Below are 17,379 nucleotides of genomic sequence, written 5' to 3' on the forward strand. Positions count from 1 at the left end.
ATGAGGAAGAAGCAGCTCTGGGTAGAAAAATGGAAAGATGGAGTAGAAATTTTGAGAGATATTCACACCAGCATTATTTTTAATAACCAAAAGTGGAAACAACTGAAATATCCATCAACTGATGAATAAATAAAATATGATGTGTTCACACAATGGAATATTATTTGGCCACAAAAATATATGAAGTCCTGATAGATGCTACAACATGAATAAACTTAAAAACATTTTTCTAAATAAAAGTCAGAAACAAAAGGCCATATATTTCATACTTCCATTTATAGGAAATGTCCAGAACAGGCAAATCTATAGAGACAGAAATTGTATCAGTGCTACACATACAAGAAGACTGAGGGTGATGGATAAAGGGCATGGGTTTCTTTTTGAAGTAATAAATATGTTCTAAAATTGATTGTGGTGATGGATAAACAAAGGTGAATATACTAAAAATTCTCTTTAATGGGTAAATTATATGATATGTGACATATCTCCATAAAGTCATTTTAGAAAAAAAGAAATTTAAAATAAGTTTTGGTGGGCTTTGCAACCCCCTGGACTACATGTAGCCTGCCAGGCTTCTCTATCCATGAAATTTTCCAGGCAAGAATACTAAAGTAGGTTGCCATTTCATTCTCCAGGGGATCTTTCCAATCCAGGAATGGAACCCGAGTTTCTGGGCCTCCTGCATTTGCAGGCAGATTCTTTAGCACTGCACCACCTGGGAAGCCTGTCATACACAAGGCTGCTGCTGCTGCTAAGTCGCTTCAGTCATGTCCGACTCTGTGCGACCCCAGAGACGGCAGCCCACCAGGCTCCCCGTCCCTGGGACTCTCCAGGCAATAACACTGGAGTGGGTTGCCATGTCCTTCTCCAATGCATGAAAGTGTAAAGTGAAAGTGAAGTCGCCCGGTCGTGTCCGACTCGTAGCGATCCCATGGACTGCAGCCCACCAGGCTCCTCCATCCATGGGATTTTCCAGGCAAGAGTGCTGGAGTGGCGTGCCATTGCCTTCTCTGTCATACACCATGGAGCTCTCTTAAATCAGCTCTGTCTCCACCTTGGGGCCCCCCAGCAGAGACATGGACTGAATAATCAAATGCAGGCTATTTTGACATGGGACTCCCTTGACCCAGGAACTCCCCATCAGCCTATGCAAGACTCTTTCAAAATTGCAGTGAGCTCTGAAGTCTTTCTACACAATCCTTTCCTTGCCCATCTCCTTTCACAGGTGGCAGACCTGTATCACAATCTGTTCCCCCTGCCTACTCAGGCTCCCTCTCTATAAATATCTGGGAAAGAATGAGTCATAATTGAGCCATACAATTATACACCTGTGTCTCATTCAAATACTATCTTTTATAAACTTTTGAAAGTGTTTCTAAAATTGTGTTTTAGACCTATATTTTTATTTAATTCATTAAGGAGAAGGATCAGAACTGGGTGACCTCCAGAGCAAGCCTCTAGTGGAAATAAACTCATAGCTTATCCCTAATGGATGTCTTCTGAAACATCATAGGAAGGACCTTGAGAATAGCAGTTGACCTGCCAACAAGGTAAGGCATCATTGATCCAGAACTATGAGGAGAGGGATCTAATTCAAAAAGATCCCTGAGTTTTCAACTTAAGACAATTTAAATATTATCTTCTCAGAGAGGCCTTGCTTGACAGCTCGGTCTAAATTAGATAAATACCCTATGACTTCGCCTTAAGAACCTGCTTGCCAATGCAGGAGGCACAAGAGAGGGGTTCGATCCTTGGGTTGGGAAGATCCCCTGGAGAAGGAACTGGCAACCCACTCCAGTATTCTTACCTGGGAAAGCTCATGGACAGAGGAACCTTGGGGGCTACAGGCCGTGGGACCGCGAAGTCAGATACACCTACCATTGCTGCTAACCCCAACCAGGAACTTCACCAAAAGCCCTGCGCTGTTTTCTCTATAGCACTTGCCACAATCTAAAACTGTGCTTTTAGATAAAAGTAAAGTGCGTTGACTTTTCTCATGTCTGTTTTCACCACTGAAATGTAAGGCTCAAGAGAGCAGAGACGGCGTCAGTGCTACTTAGAACCCTCTTGCCAGCCACATGTACAGTGCCCAAGTCATGGCAAATACACAACAAATACTGGCTGAGCACATGAATTTAACCATGCCACAACAGTCGTTTCCCCAAGGTGCATAGCATTGAAAAGGTTCACACTCGAACAGACTTTTAAAACTCAAAAGGTTTTTAGTCATCATTTGATTTCCATCAACATGTTTGAACCAAGATTTTATTTGTCATTCCAAGTGATTCATCTTTCCAGCTCACCACAGAGGCACTGATACAACACCAGCTGACACACACAGGTGATATGCAGGCTGTAATTCACACAAAGGTCCTACTGATGTCCAGCGAGTTTCTTAGGGGAAGGATTACTTCTTTCTGTACATGAGTTGAGCACTCAGTAAAACATGAATGCTTAAGCTCTCATTCCTTTTAGACTATGGGAAGTGTTTTCATCCCTAAATACATCATTCAGATTGACCTAAACACTACCTAGGCCCATTTAGTTATGTTTTACCTATGAATAACAATGCTATGGTTAAAAGGGAGAAAGGAGAAAGAGAGAGGGACAGATGGACTTTGAGTAGTGAGGATACAGGTAGTAATCAAGAGTTCTGTGCACACTTGGATGAGAGAGAGAAAGTAATTCTGGCCATGCTGTGAGATTAATTCCACATGCTGCTTGAATCACAATGTTGGCTATAAGCTTCAAATGAGCTAGCACTGGTTTGGTGGAATGAACCAAGGGCTATTGACAGAAGCAGGAATAAAAGCTGCAGTAAAAGTGTTGTGAGAAGCAAGGATTCTCAACTAGTATTGTAATACCTTATCAAAGTGACTTTGGAAAAATCCTAGCCTCTTTTCAAAAATGTTTTTTCTGTAGAGTGTTGAATTTACATTTTAATACTGGAGTAACCATTGTGTGCTAAAAGATCTTCCCCAGGCCACATCTGTCCTAGAGAGCCAGGGCGACTATCAAGGATATAGTATGCATTGCAATGATTTTTGACACTGGAACTTCCAGCCTGTGATGTCACTCCACTCCCTAAAGTCAAAATCCTTCTCATCCTCTTGGATCCCTGAAGTATGAAACACAAAACTGAAAAGAAAGAAAAGAAGGAAGGAAGGGAGAGAGAGAGAAAGAAAAGAAAAAGAAGAAGGGAAGGAAAGAAGGGAGGGAGGAAGGGATGGAAGGAGAGAGAGAGGAAGAAAGGAAGGAAATGTAGTGGTTTGGGCTGCAGTCCATTCTGAAGGAGATCAGCCCTGGGATTTCTTTGGAAGGAATGATACTAAAGCTGAAACTCCAGTACTTTGGCCACCTCATGCGAAGAGTTGACTCATTGGAAAAGACTCTGCTGCTGGGGAGGATTGGGGGCAGGAGGAGAAGGGGACAACAGAGGATGAGATGGCTGGATGGCATCACTGACTCGATGGACGTGAGTCTCAGTGAACTCCGGGAGTTGGTGATGGACAGGGAGGCCTGGTGTGCTGCGATTCATGGGGTCGCAAAGAGTCGGACACGACTTAGCAACTGATCTGATCTGATCTGATCTGGGCTGCGGTAAGTATAAAAACAAAACTAACTGTGAATCAGCTAAACATTCAGGACTTCTCTATAGGAGTCAAATATTTCTCCCAAATAGAGAAATTAGTGGGCTGCGACGTGATATCTATTCAATCAGCGAGAACATTTTGCTTTTTAGTATAATGAAACTTTTAAATAAAGCTAAGCTCTGGATTAGTTCCCAAAGGGAAGATCATGCAATTTGCTTTGGTGGAATGTCAAGACGTAAGGGGAAAAAGTGATCATCAGTAAACAAATGCACAGAACTGAATCACCACATTCTTTTTTGTGGACAAGCCCGTCTTTATTTTGAGCCCTATGTTAGGAAGTCAATAACTTGCCACTGGGGGCTACTATTTGTAACTCCCTTAGTGCTTCTCTGTACCTCTCACCCACTGTGTACCCATGGCATACCATTTCTCTGCATTCCATTCATCAGCATGTGCATTTGCACTTGGGAGATTTGTGGGAAGAGAGAGAAGACCAGCAATCACCCAAAGCCTGACACAAAATTGAAAGTGTTTACATCTCACAGTTGGAAGTGAGCTGACTACTAGCTCCAGGAAACATAATACTTATTTCATTAAACCATCATAAAATGCATTTCTGTCTTCTTCACACAGGGAGATTTGGTAAATTCAAACAAAGGAAAATGGCTCTGCCCCATACCCCAAAAGGATGCGATTTTTATTTCATTTATATCCATTTCCAAAAAAAGATATGGAAATAAAAGAGGCAGATAAGAATATAACTTGATAAAAAATCAAATGTCAAATGGGCAAACCATAGTAAGTTAATAAAGCCTTGGACAAAGTTAACTAGAGATAGTCATCTGGCTTGACCTTTCTTTCCCAACTGAATTACTATTCTTCCTCTATTCAGGGGCTGCCTTCAGAGGGCTGGTTGCTATTGTGGTACCATAATGGCTTAGAGTTTCATTTTTAAGAATTCCAGTCTCAGGAACAGAGTGAACTGCTCTTTGGGACTTCACTTTGAAGGAAAATTTTTATGTAATTTGTTTTTAAATTTCTCTTCTGAAAATAATTTTTATAGAATAAGATTAAAACTAAATGATATATATTGTTGTCAACTACACTTCAATCAAATACATTTTAAAATAAAATCAGATATATACAGAGGGATATTTTTGTTGCTTAGATCTTTTAAAAAAAAAAGTGGCTGTTGGACAACTGGTATAGGTATAACGTGGCAGCTATCTCTGTCACTATTTGGACTAGATTCTTAGAACTTCAAATTTCATAGGAAATAAGGATTCTAATTAACCAGCTCTAAGGGAGGTCTTACAAATCTGTTTGTGGCAACTATATTTCTTGGAACCTAATGTTCTCTTAAATTCTCACCCCACCCACACCACTGCATGACTGCATACCGCAATTCTTTCAGTCTTTGCCCTGGGCAGGCATTAAGCAATCTAACTCCTACAGTTAGAATCTCACCAGAGAGAAGTCGAGAGAGGGAAAGAGGAGAAGGGAGATGAGAGGAGAAAATCTAATGATAACAGGTCTAATCACAAAACAGCGATTCTTCATACTGTGCTAAAATAGAGTAAACCTCCTAAATGAAAAGGTTTGGGGATTTTTTGGTTTGGTTTTGTTCAGGTTCTTTTTTAAAGGCCTGTCTAAAGCATGCAGTAATCACTGGCCCTTACATAACATCCATCTCTCCAAAGAGAGACCCATTAAATATTTTAGAAGTAAACTTTCAGTTGGCATCTTTCAAAACATTTATTTCCAAAAATCTTCAGGCTAGAATTACCATTGTCTGGAATCCAATATGTCAGTAAAAACCTCAGAGCCTTCACTCTTAATAGCAAAATGGGCTGATGGGTAAACACATTGACAGCGGCTCCTTTCTTGCTTTGCCATGCAAATCCTCTTTAACATAACTGGCTTGCACCCTAGCTTTCAAAGTGATGGCTCTGCCTAGTAGCCAATCTAATTGGATAAGCTTATAGCATATTTCCATTATAACAAAGAATCAGACCAAGACCTCCAAGATTTCCATAGACAGTCTAATGGAAAGACTATTGGACAGATAGTGCTACCATTTAGTGAACTGGCTCCCTGCTCAAATTAGTCAGTCCATCTAAGCCTCAGTTTCCCCATGTTAGAAATGAACCCATCTGATAACTTCTTGGCTCACAGAGAAGGATGAGTCTCTGGTCTTTCTCCTGAGCAAGTCAATCACAGTGTTAGGTTATGTGTTGAGAAAGATGCAGTTATGTGAAAGCACTGAAAGAAATAATACGGTGCCTGTAAGATTTAAAAACCTTTCTAAGAAACTGACTTGAACAATAAGAAATTAAGACTAACAGTTGCCATTTGTTAAACAACTATTATGCTCCATGATTAACTAAATATTCATTTAACCTTGATAAAAAAATTTATGAGAACTATTATTACCATCAGTTTACACCTGAAGGAATAGACTCTCTGAGATAGTGATTTTTCCAGGTTCACTCATCTAGTAAGTAGAAAAGTTGGAAAATAAGCCCAAGTCTCTCTGATTCCTAAACCACCTACATTAACTTTCTAATGAGGATATCAAGAGTTTGATGTATATGAATTAGTTAAGGATCATTAATATTTATAATGAAAGTGAAAGTGTTAGTCAAACCGTTGAGTCTGACTCTTTGTGACCCCATGGACTGTAGCCCGCCCAGGCTCCTCTGTCCATGGAATTCTCCAGGCAAGAATATTGGGAGTGGGTAGCCATTCCCTTCTCCAGGGGATCTTCCCAACCCAGGGACTGAATCCAGGTCTCCTGCATTGCTGGCAAATTCTTTACCATCTGACCTACCAGGGAAGCCCTAATATTTATAATATGTGTGTATCTATGTAAACAAACATATTTATAATATGTGTATAAATATGCATAGCCTTTGAATACCACATACCTTACATAATAAACTGGGGTCTTATAAGCCTGTATGTGGACAATTTGGGAAGTAAGTCATTCCATCATCTGCTAAGGAATCTATATCTGGGGAGAATATTCAGTTTGTCTATGATGATCTAGAAAATCAAGGACTGTTTACTGTACAACTTCCCTTTTGCCTTCCCACCCTCCAACCTGACACATTCTCTTGATTAATTAATTCCTAATTGTCCAAATCTAAAAGATTCAAACATTTAGCTCAGCTCTCACTTTTGCTAGGACGACTTGGCTGAACTCTGGTCTCCCCTCTGTCCAGTGTCTGACTTTGGTGACCTAGCACTTTTCACACAGTGTTTTCTTGTCTTTTGTTTACCTCCTGTCTTCTCCACTGAAAAGAGTTCATTGTCTTATTCATCTCTGACTCTAGCAAATAGCATGAAGTTAGTTACATAGTCAGTAGATGTTTAACCAATGTGTGATGTATGGAGAGGAGAATGAACAAATGATCAGAACTCAGGGTACTTGGGCTTCCATGTAGCAGTGACACCCCTTTACAATTTCATATCCAGTTCCATAACCGATTCCTGTGAAAGCCAAACTGATCTTTGAAACTTTTAGGGAATACAGGTATTTAAGATTTAAATATGAAAACCAGGAATTCCAGTGTCTGAATTCAACAGTCTAGCAGAATGATGGAATCAGTGACTACTTTATGGGGAAGATAGTTCCTCAATGATCAATTTCAATTTCTCCATTTGTCATTATGACCCTAATATAGATATAAGGCTATTCATTTTGCTATACCAACAAAACCTGAGATTCAAACTTAAAGAGAAAGTAAGAAGATAATACAAAAATTCTGGGGCCAGATGATAGCTTCCCTGGTGGCTCAGATGGTGAAGAATCTGCCTGCAGTGCAGGAGACCAGGGTTTAGTACTTGGATCAGGAAGATCCCTTGGAGAAGAAAATGGCTACCCACTCCTTAAGGGTCCCCACTCAATATTTCTTTGTGCAAATCTAGAACAAAAACTTCTAACTACACAAATGTTAAAACTTGCAATCACTCTCTAAACTAAAATCACAAATTTGAGGAAAAAATACAAAATAATTTTTCAACACAAAAAAAGTTCAAACTTTTCAAATTAAAAGAGCAGCTAAGTCCACACAGAGGCAAACCAGACAGTTTCAGTACCCAGTTCAGTCTGTGTAGTATCACGTATTGTGAACACCATTCAAAATACTTATGACTTCAAGAACATTCTTGATCCAAATATTTTAAATATTGTCTTGCATTGACTGACTGAAAATGAAAGCCTCAAGCGAAGGTATCACAGTGGAACAGCACTTTTGAAAACACCCAAACCCGAAAACAATGCCAAGGGAAGGGCAGCTTCCTTACACTGCTAACAAAGGCAGGAAAATGAATAAGGTGAACGTCCTCACCAAAAGCTCTGACTCAAAACAATACACTTCGAGTTCAACTCAGATGGTCCTTTTATCCTCTCTATGGTGCACAGTGTACACGATTATGAAAGCCACAAGGTCTGGATGTGCGAGTGGCGAATTGAATTTACTTTGTTGAGACACCGATAGCCCGTGATCATGGTGGAACAGTAATTGTAGACTCTAGACTTTTGCTTTTCTATGATTTAAATCACTGCTAACACTTTTTTACCATGCTAATTATATTCATGTCTATTTGTAAACTGAGTCAAAGGAAACTAAAATATAAGATTATAAATGTGTTAAATATTAACTTCTCATTTTATGTGCACATGAGAAAAGAAATTATGGAACACTCGAATTTTGTTTGATGGGTGCTTGGGGAATTATTGTGCTATGTATGTTTCATTTGTTAATAGATTTGTTTGTTTTCCTGTGGCTATTTTGGACAGGCTATTAGATAACTGAAGCTGAGCTCAGAAAATGGATGTTTTCTTCATCTCCAAAAAGTCCAACAATTATTCTAAATATTCTTTCTCACTAAATTAAGTAGCTATGTTAATTCTAAGAAACTCAGTGTGAAAGAACTTTAAGTTGTTCAAAGATAAAACAGAATGCTTAACTACACACACTCTTCGAATATCCACTAGTAGAATTTTGGGACTAGTATACTTCTGGCGTGCTTCGATTCATGGGGTCACAAAGAGTCGGACATGACTGAGCGACTGAACTGAACTGATACCTCTGAATACTTCACTTACAGAAAAGTTGTAATCTTTAAACAAATTCCTAAGGAAAAATAGTTATAGATTGTGAGCAGTTTTAAAAACTCAGTTCCACAAATTACCAAAATGATTGACTTGGCTTGTGATGCATAGTATGCTATTCTAGGCATGTATTAATATATGTAGTTAAACGTGGTGTCGTGGTGTCTCATTACAACTGAGGGAAAATAGAGGTAGGATGATGTAATGGGCTGGGGTGGAACTTTGGGTCTAGACAAGCCCAAATTTAAATCCTGGTCTCACTGTGCACTGAATATGTGATTCCCTGATAGGTTACTGAATCTTTTCAAGTGTTGATGTCCAAATACAGACAAAACCCTTCACTATGTAGGAGTTGCACCTCTTGTGAAAGAAGACAATAATCCAACCAAGCAACAGTCAAAAAGTGTGCATTATATAGTATTGTAAAAATGATAAGGGTTATGGCAAAAAATCCTAGAGAAGGAAATGGCAATCCATTCCAGTATTCATGCCTAGATCCCATGGACAGAGAGGCCTAGAGGACAACAGTCCATGGAGTCACAAAGAGTTGAACACGACTGAGCAACAAATACATGGCAAAAAATAGAGCAAGGTGAGGGGGACTGCTAGAATGAGAGAGAGAGAGGTTTGTGGTTTTCTATAGTGTGGTCAGGGGAGACCTCATGGAGAAGGTGATATCTTGGCAAAGACTTAAAAGAAGGTGAGAGAATGAGCCATACAGGTATTTGGAGTAAGTGAGTTCCTAAGAGCCTAGGGCAGAAGGGGAGAGTCTAAGCTGTAGATACAAATAAATGCATGCATGCATGCTCAGTCACTTTAGTCATGTCTGACTCTTTGTGACCCTATGGACTGTAGCCCATTAGGCTCCTCTAGGTGTCCATGGGATTCTCCAGGCCGGAACACTGGAGTAGATGGCCATGCCCTCCTCCAGGGGCTCTTTCCAACCCAGGGATGGAACTTGCATCTCCTGTGTCTCCTGCATTGGCAGGCAGATTCTTTACCCACTGAGCCACCTGGGAAGCCCAATAAATAAATGCAGTCTTGGCGTATAAATGGCATTAGAATGAGATGAAATGAGATCCCTAGGGAGTGAGTAGAGAATAATAGAAAAGGAAAAAGCACCAACAACAGAACCCTGGTGTTCAGGTTGGGGAAAAGAGAAGGAATCAGCAAAGAAGGCTAGGAAGGAGAGACTAGTAAGGTAGGAGTAAAATCAAGAGAGTGCATATCCTGGAGCCCCAGTGAAGAAAGACAGAAAGAGGAATCAACTCTGCCCAATGCAGTGAATAGTTCAGGTAAGATGAACATCTACCCTTTAGATGGTCTTAAAGCCTATTGTATTTCCCTCACTCAGCCTCTAAATCATAAAGCTCAAATTACCTAACAAAGAAATAGGCATATTGTCAAGTCAACTATATAGAAAATCCTAGCATGACTATAAAGCAGTATCCGGAATCTCTTGGAATTTATGTGATCACCCCATTTATTAACACATGTGTGTGCTAAGTCATTTCTGTAGTGTCCGACTCTTTGTGGTCCCATGGACTGTGGCCCACTAGGCTTCTCTGAACATGGGATTCTCCAGGCAAGAATACTGGAGTGGGTTGCCATTCCCTCCTCCAGGAGATCTTCCTGACCCAGGGATCAAATCACATCTCTCACATCTTCTGCATTGGCAGGCAGGTTCTTTACCACTAGCACCACTTGGGAAGCCTTTATTAATACATACCTGCTTCTTACTTGTGTATAGCAGTTAAATCCCACCCCATACTAGAGACCAAAAGGATGTGAAAATACTCACATGGTCCAGAGATACGGGAGAGTAAGAGTCAAGAGCAAGAAGAATAGAAATGGACTGGTCCATGGGGTCACAAAGAGTCGGACACAACTGAGTAACTGAACTGAACTGAACTGATCACATAATAAATCTGAGGGCCGAGATGCTCTTAATGATTCTATCAGAAATAAAGAGTTTTCAAACAGCAGTTTGGAGATCAGTCCAGTTCAGTTGATCAGTTGTGTCCAACTCTTTGCGACCCCATGGACTGCAGCAGGCCAGGCTTTCCTGTCCATCACCAACTCCCAGAGTGTACTCAAATGCATGGAATCAAGTCAGTGATTCCATCCAATGATCTCATCTTCTGTCGTCCCCTTCTCCTCCCACCTTCAATCTTTGTCCATGTCGGGGTCTTTTCCAATGAGTCAGTTCTTTGCATCAGGTGGTCAAAGTATTGGAGTTTCAGCTTCAACATCAGTCCTTCCTTCAGGACTGATTTCCTTTAGGATGGACTGGTTGGATCTCCTTGCAGTCCAAGGGACTCTCAAGAGTCTTCTCCAACACCACAGTTCAAAAGCATCAATTCTTTGGTGCTCAGCTTTCTTTATAGTCCAACTCTCACATCCATACATGACTACTGGAAAAACCAGAGCTTTGACTAGACAGACTCTTGCTGGCAAAGTAATGTCACTGCTTTTTAATACGCTGTCTAGGTTGGTCTTAGATTTTCTTCCAAGGAGAAAGTGTCTTCTAATTTCAAGGCTGCAGTCACCATCTGCAGTGATTTTGGAGCCCCCAAAAATAAAGTCTGACACTGTTTCCATTGTTTCTCATCTATTTGCCATGAAGTGATGGGACCGGATGCCATGACCTTAGTTTTCTGAATGCTGAGTTTTATGTCAACTTTTTCACTCTCCTCTTTCACTTTCATCAAAAGCCTCTTTAGTTCTCCTTCACTTTCTTCCATAAGGATGGTGTCATCTGCATATCTGAGGTTATTGATATTTCTCCCAGCAATCTTGATTCCAGCTTGTCCTTCATCCAGCCTGGCATTTCACATGATATACTCTGCATATAAGTTAAATAAGCAGGGTGACAATATACAGCCTTGACGTACTCCTTTCCCTATTTGGAACCAGTCTGTTGTTCCATGTCCAGTTCTAACTCTTGCTTCTTGATCTGCATACAGATTTCTCAGGGGACAGGTCAGGTGGTCTGGTATTCCCATCTCTTTCAGAATTTTCCACTGTTTGTTGTGATCCACACAGTCAAAGGATTTGGTGTCAGCCTTTAGAGATCTTTATTCTCCTCTTTTGCTCTATTTGCTTTCCACAGCATTTATCACAGTGGCTATCATGAGAATGTGCCTCTCAGACATCCAACTATTGGAAAATAATTGACCACAGGGTCCCAGCTGTTGTACTCTGAAATCCATGCCTGTATTTGCTCTAAGACCATGCCTCTTATGGAGAAGGAAATGGCAACCCACTCCAGTACTCTTGCCTGGAAAATTCCATGGATGGAGGAGCCTAGTGGGCTACAGTCCATGGGGTCGCAAAGAGTTGGACACGACTGAACGACATCACGTCATGCCTCTTAAGAGTTACTCCCAGCCATTGATTGAATCTAGCAAGAATGCTAAAGTAGGCTTATTCCTGGGAGACACAGGACATCTTGGTGGCTGACTTTGGCTCCAGTGCTCTCTGATAGACTTGCCAATCTTCCTTGAACTGCACAATAAATTGGGCTGTTTCCACCCGATTTTCCTTCACTCTAGTCAGATTTGCACCATGTTCTGACCACTCTCCCAGACCTCCCCATCTCCAGCCTTTGCTGTCTACCTCTCCATTCTCTCTCACACTGTCAGTCTCCTAATAAAATCAAACATATTTAATCCATCTTGGACTCAGACCAACATAGTCATCTTCTCACGTCCTGTGTTTTGCTTGTTTATTATATTTTATGTTTTACTGCCCATTAGAATGTAAGTTCCAGCAGAGCAGGAATTTTGTTTATCCATGTATGTCAAACATCTAGTAGAATGCCTAGTACATTGTTGGTGCTCAACAAATTTGTGCAGAATAAATGGACAGCAAAGGCTTACAATTAGCAAATTAGCAAATTCATATTATCAATGAAATAACTGAATAAACACATGATGATCCCAATCAGTTATCACAGCTTTGCTCCCTCCTCAGTTCCCTGATTCTCTTATCTAATCTAGCCCTTCCCTTACACTAGAAAATACTTGGGTTTCCCCATTACAGAAATGAGATTTGAGAGGTAAATTTTTTTAGGAAAAGATCCAGGTTAATAATTGGATGACTGCCATCTGTTCTGGGCAGCCAATATGCAATTTTGACTGAGATATTTATCACTATCATTCTCTTGTCTTTAATGTCAGCCAGGATCTGCAGATAAACAAAACTGAAATTTTTGATGGTTAAATATTCATCCAATAGCAATCAAACTTGGTGCATACCTGATCAATTCTCCCATTCTCTAGTCTCCCTAAATGTCTCTTGAGGATGGACGAGTAAGGACAAACTATTCTCAAATATAACTCCAGATTCTGGAAACAGGGTTCTGTGGTGGGATGGCTTTAAATGACAGTATGGGGAAGTCTTTTCTCACTGGGGCCACTAAGCTTACTTAAGGAGATTCCTACAGGGTTCCAACTAAGGGGTTTAAGCCCAGCTCTAAGTGTTCTGGAAGCTAGATGGAGGAGGAAGCTGGGGGCCCAACTCTTTCTCACAAAGGTGGATGTAATCTTCAGCCTATCTTGGGCAGACCTGATGAATGACTGTTAGAAAATCCAGGTTCCAGTCCTGGCTTTGCTGTTTATTATCTGTATGGCAAATGACCTCTCTGATCCTCAGCTCCCTCATTTTTAAAATAGGGCTAAAATCTTCCAGCCTCTTGTAAGATAAATCTAACGTAAAGAATTTGCCTTTAGAGGGTACTCAAGAAATATTAGCCATTATTATTACTGATATTGATAATGCAAAGGAAAGTAAACCATTTGTTCGATGTTTGGGTTATCCTTTTAACTTCTGTAGCTGAATGTTGATATAAAAGTGCTTGACAGCATCTACACATATAACAATGAGGTAGATGGTAATTAGGATTTATTGCATCAAAATTTAATTAAAGAAAGGGTAGGGGAAAGAAAACAGACAAAGCCAATCATAAAGCTTCCAAGACTGCTTCGAGCTAAGAGTTTCACTGGGCTTGACTTCTTTTTGCCAAAGGGCCAAGGAATTCTCACATGGTGTCAGACTACATGAGTTACAGAATGTCTCATCACACTTTCAAAGTCTCCACACTCCTTTCTCCTGTGTAACTGGTGAGGTCAAAATGGCCACCTTCCTGAGTGTCATTGCTGAACAAGGTGCAAGAAAGAAATCCATCCCACAGAAGTCCAAGACAGAAATAACAGAGAGTGGTCTTGACATTTAAACCGCACTGAACACGGCTGATGGACCAAGTTCTTAACAGAGTCACGTCACTGTCTTTAATTTCTCCATGACCTAAAGATTCCAAACTTTGAAACACACTGCTGGAATAGGAGGAGAAGGAAGAGGTGAGGACAGCCTGATGTAAATTTACCACTAGATTAAATTCTAAAGTTGCTCCAGAATTTTGTATTAGTATCTGAAAGCAATCAAAGGAAGAAAAGCAAGCAAGTGACTTGGCCCAGTCAAGGTAAGGCTCCGTCTGGTAGAGAGAGAGTAGGGGTCACCAACTTTGTACAAACCCACACATGCAGAGGTCTGGTTGTGTGTGGCTAGAGCAGAGGCTGATGAAACACAGAGCGTGGGCTCCTGGTGCTACTCCTAGAGAAGAATGAATTGGGAAAGGAACAGTTAATAAGAAACTGTGCCTTGCTCACTGTGCACGTTGCAACAAAGAGCTGGCAGCTCCTGAAGGAAAAGGGCTTGTGCCGCTGCCGTTCAAACTTGTCAGTCAGCCTGTGCCAGCAGCCTCAGCGTCTGCCTCCCCGGCACACCCTCATTACATGTGTCTGTCTGGGCTGATCTGTACATCTGCTCAGAGGCGCTCCTGCCGAGTCGGGGATTTCTGCTTTTCTCCACTGGTGCAGGAGTGGGTCTCTCCTGGCTTCTCTTCTGTCACCTCCACTCCTCTCCCCAAGGAGGCTCCTGCTTTATGGTAGCTTTGGACTTCCCTCACTGGCTGCCTGTCCCCGACTTCTAGAATGGAAGAAGCCGAGCTGGTGAAGGAGAGACTCCAGGCCATCACAGTAAGTCTGCCTAGTTATAACTCACAGAGGCGCTTGCTTACAGGGACGACAGACACGTTGCTTGCTGCCCCTGCTGCTGAGCCCCATTAGTGAAAAAACAGAACTGTCACCTTTCACGGGCAAGTCTCTGCCGCTCTCTTAACCCTGATGACCCTCTGTAACTCTTGGGCTTCCGAACCTAAGTAGAGAGCAAATGTTCTTGATTTTCACAAAAACCGTACCTATGTTTTAAATAGCAGTCAGAAGCTTTTAAGGCACTTTGGCTACACTATCGTGTACCTGAAAAACAGATTTTCCTTACATTTATATTTGACAAATACTAGATCAAGAAACTGATCTTCAACTTGGAAACTTTTTAGAACAATTAATTCACCAAAAAGTGAAAATCTTTTAAAAGGAGAAGAAAAAAGAAATTAAGAAAACAACTTGATGCTTTTTATTTGTAGTTGTGGTGGTGTGTTCCACAAAGCCTCACAGAATTCAAACGAATGTAGTTGTACTTTAGCTAAGGATTAAACAAGAGAAAAGTAGGTAAAAGCATGTATCAGATTAATTCTAAGATATCAGTTTCCAGCAGAGTCACAAACTGAATAAAATCCTGATAAAGGAATGTAATGCATGCAATGCAATGGATTTGGAAAATATTTTGTTAATACCGGGAAGGAGAATAGTGAGTGCATTTTTTATGTTTGTTCTGGGAAAGAGTCAAAGTATGAAATGAATTACTTTCCTTAAGTGATCCAGCTTTTTTTCAATTTTACAAAGTCTTCTATTTGGCAGTCACCTGCAAATCTCTGGCACAATCATTTATCATTGGCTACAATTTATTATATAATTTTTTTAAAGAAAAAACACTTTAGAAATCAACATTCCATTTTTTCAGCATTTTCTGACACTGAAATTAGCTGTCAGAGTACTGTTCAAAAACTGATGCATAATATCACAGATGTGGGTTTATTAATTTAAATGTATATTGGACATTACTATCTATAAAAATAACTCTTTCCTGTCTTGTGAAAAGAAAACTGATGCAAAATTAGAGTGAATAGAAAGGTATTATTCTTTGCTCTTCAAATTCTCATAGCATAAATTATTATTATGCTAAGCCCAATTTAGAATTTTTATTAAACAGATACAAAGTTTCAGTTCCCCTCAGAAAGCATTCAGTAACTTGAAATATTTTCTCAGCCAATGGTTTAGGAACCAAAAGTCCACAGATAAAGTTGGCACTTTTCCATAAGGCAGTGCTCTCGAAATGTCCAACTCCTAATTAGTTCATTTTCCTTTCTTCAGAAAACCTTGGTTTGGATTATTGTTTGTTTTGCTTTGTTCTTTTTGTTGTTAAACTCAGCCACTGTTTCAGCTGTCTTGCTTTAAGGGACAGGAACTGGGCCCTGCTCTGTTGTTTTTGGCGTGGGCCTTTTACATTACAGCTGTTGTCTAAAGGTTACTTTATCAGACTGTGTGAGTTGTGTGGGCACAAGCTCTGCTTTTCCTGACCCTTCTATCTTCTAATTAACTAAATTAAATCATATATCCGATGAAATCCACCCGTAGCTCCTTCTTCCACATTTTCCTTTTTGAATCGCAGCCTACCCTTACTTCAGCCCTTATTACGCCCGCTGCACTTTACAACTCCTACTGAAGCAGCGCATGTTCTAAGGTTAAGACCACACTCAGGAAAACTAGGAATTTTCACGGAGGGTTCCAACTTCAAATAAAACTAGGACAAAAGTCATAATGCTTTAAATATCTTACAAGCAGACCAGAGAGTAAATAGATTCCTGAATATACTGGTGTGTACTTTTATGATGATTAAAAAACAATAATAATAACAACTAGTTTTTGGATTATTTCGTTAGCTTAACCATATCCCATTAGAAAGAATAAGCATATCTAGAAAGCAAAATTACAAAATAATTATATTTTGGAAGTAAAACACTTGTATAAAATTGTAGAGAAAAAATTGAGAAAAGTTTATGGGGACAAATTTCCCCTAGTCTATACCTCACTGGACCAAGTCCAGTCACATAGGTCAGCACTGAAGATGAACAAATGGAGCACTGGTGTGTCCATGGAAACAACACATCCACTCATCTCCCTCCCGGACACCCTGGGAAATGCCAGCTCTCTCCACCCTTGCCTTACCCAGGAAGCCACCTCAGCTATTCCCCTTCCCCCTAGGGAAATGAAAACACAGTGTCCAGAGAGTTTTCAGGGATTGTCTCGCTTTTAGAAGCACTTAAAATCTTCAGACTCTCAGACCTAGACTAAAATTCAGAGACAATAATCTCATCTTAACTGTTTTAATTCTATTTCCCTACACTGAAATATATTTTATATTTTAAGAACAGAATTTTGTACTTTAAGAACAAAATCAAAAGACAGCTGCCCAATGGAACCAAACACAGCAATTCAGACTTCACTTTATTAGAAAACAAAATTTTCAACATTCTAAGATCTATTTGATTTTCATACTAAAATTTAGTCCTCTAATTCTTAGCTGAGAAATGAAATAATTTTCACTGCAATATTTATTCCACGTGATTTTGAGGGTCCAAAAAGTCATTATTTCTGCTGTAAGAAATTTGAAAAATAAATGTATATGCCTGAAACTTGATAGAATCAA

The 17,379-nt window shown here is 40.1% G+C and overlaps 1 protein-coding gene across 1 annotated transcript in view; it reads left to right on the plus strand.

Moving 5' to 3' along the window:
- The first annotated feature begins 14,556 nt into the window (after positions 1-14,556).
- PALMD (palmdelphin) overlaps positions 14,557-17,379 on the plus strand; it is a 59,701-nt gene continuing 56,878 nt past the window's right edge. The window contains exon 1 of the mRNA XM_086391404.1: positions 14,557-14,750. Coding sequence (XP_086247530.1) covers positions 14,706-14,750 — 45 coding nt within the window. The 5' untranslated portion in view covers positions 14,557-14,705. The remainder of the gene's footprint in view (positions 14,751-17,379) is intronic.

The sequence above is a fragment of the Bos grunniens genome, chromosome 3 (assembly GCF_055505025.1).
Source record: "Bos grunniens cultivar Pamir isolate PY7600 chromosome 3, Bosgru_T2T1.0, whole genome shotgun sequence".
Taxonomy (NCBI): Eukaryota; Metazoa; Chordata; class Mammalia; order Artiodactyla; family Bovidae; genus Bos; species Bos grunniens.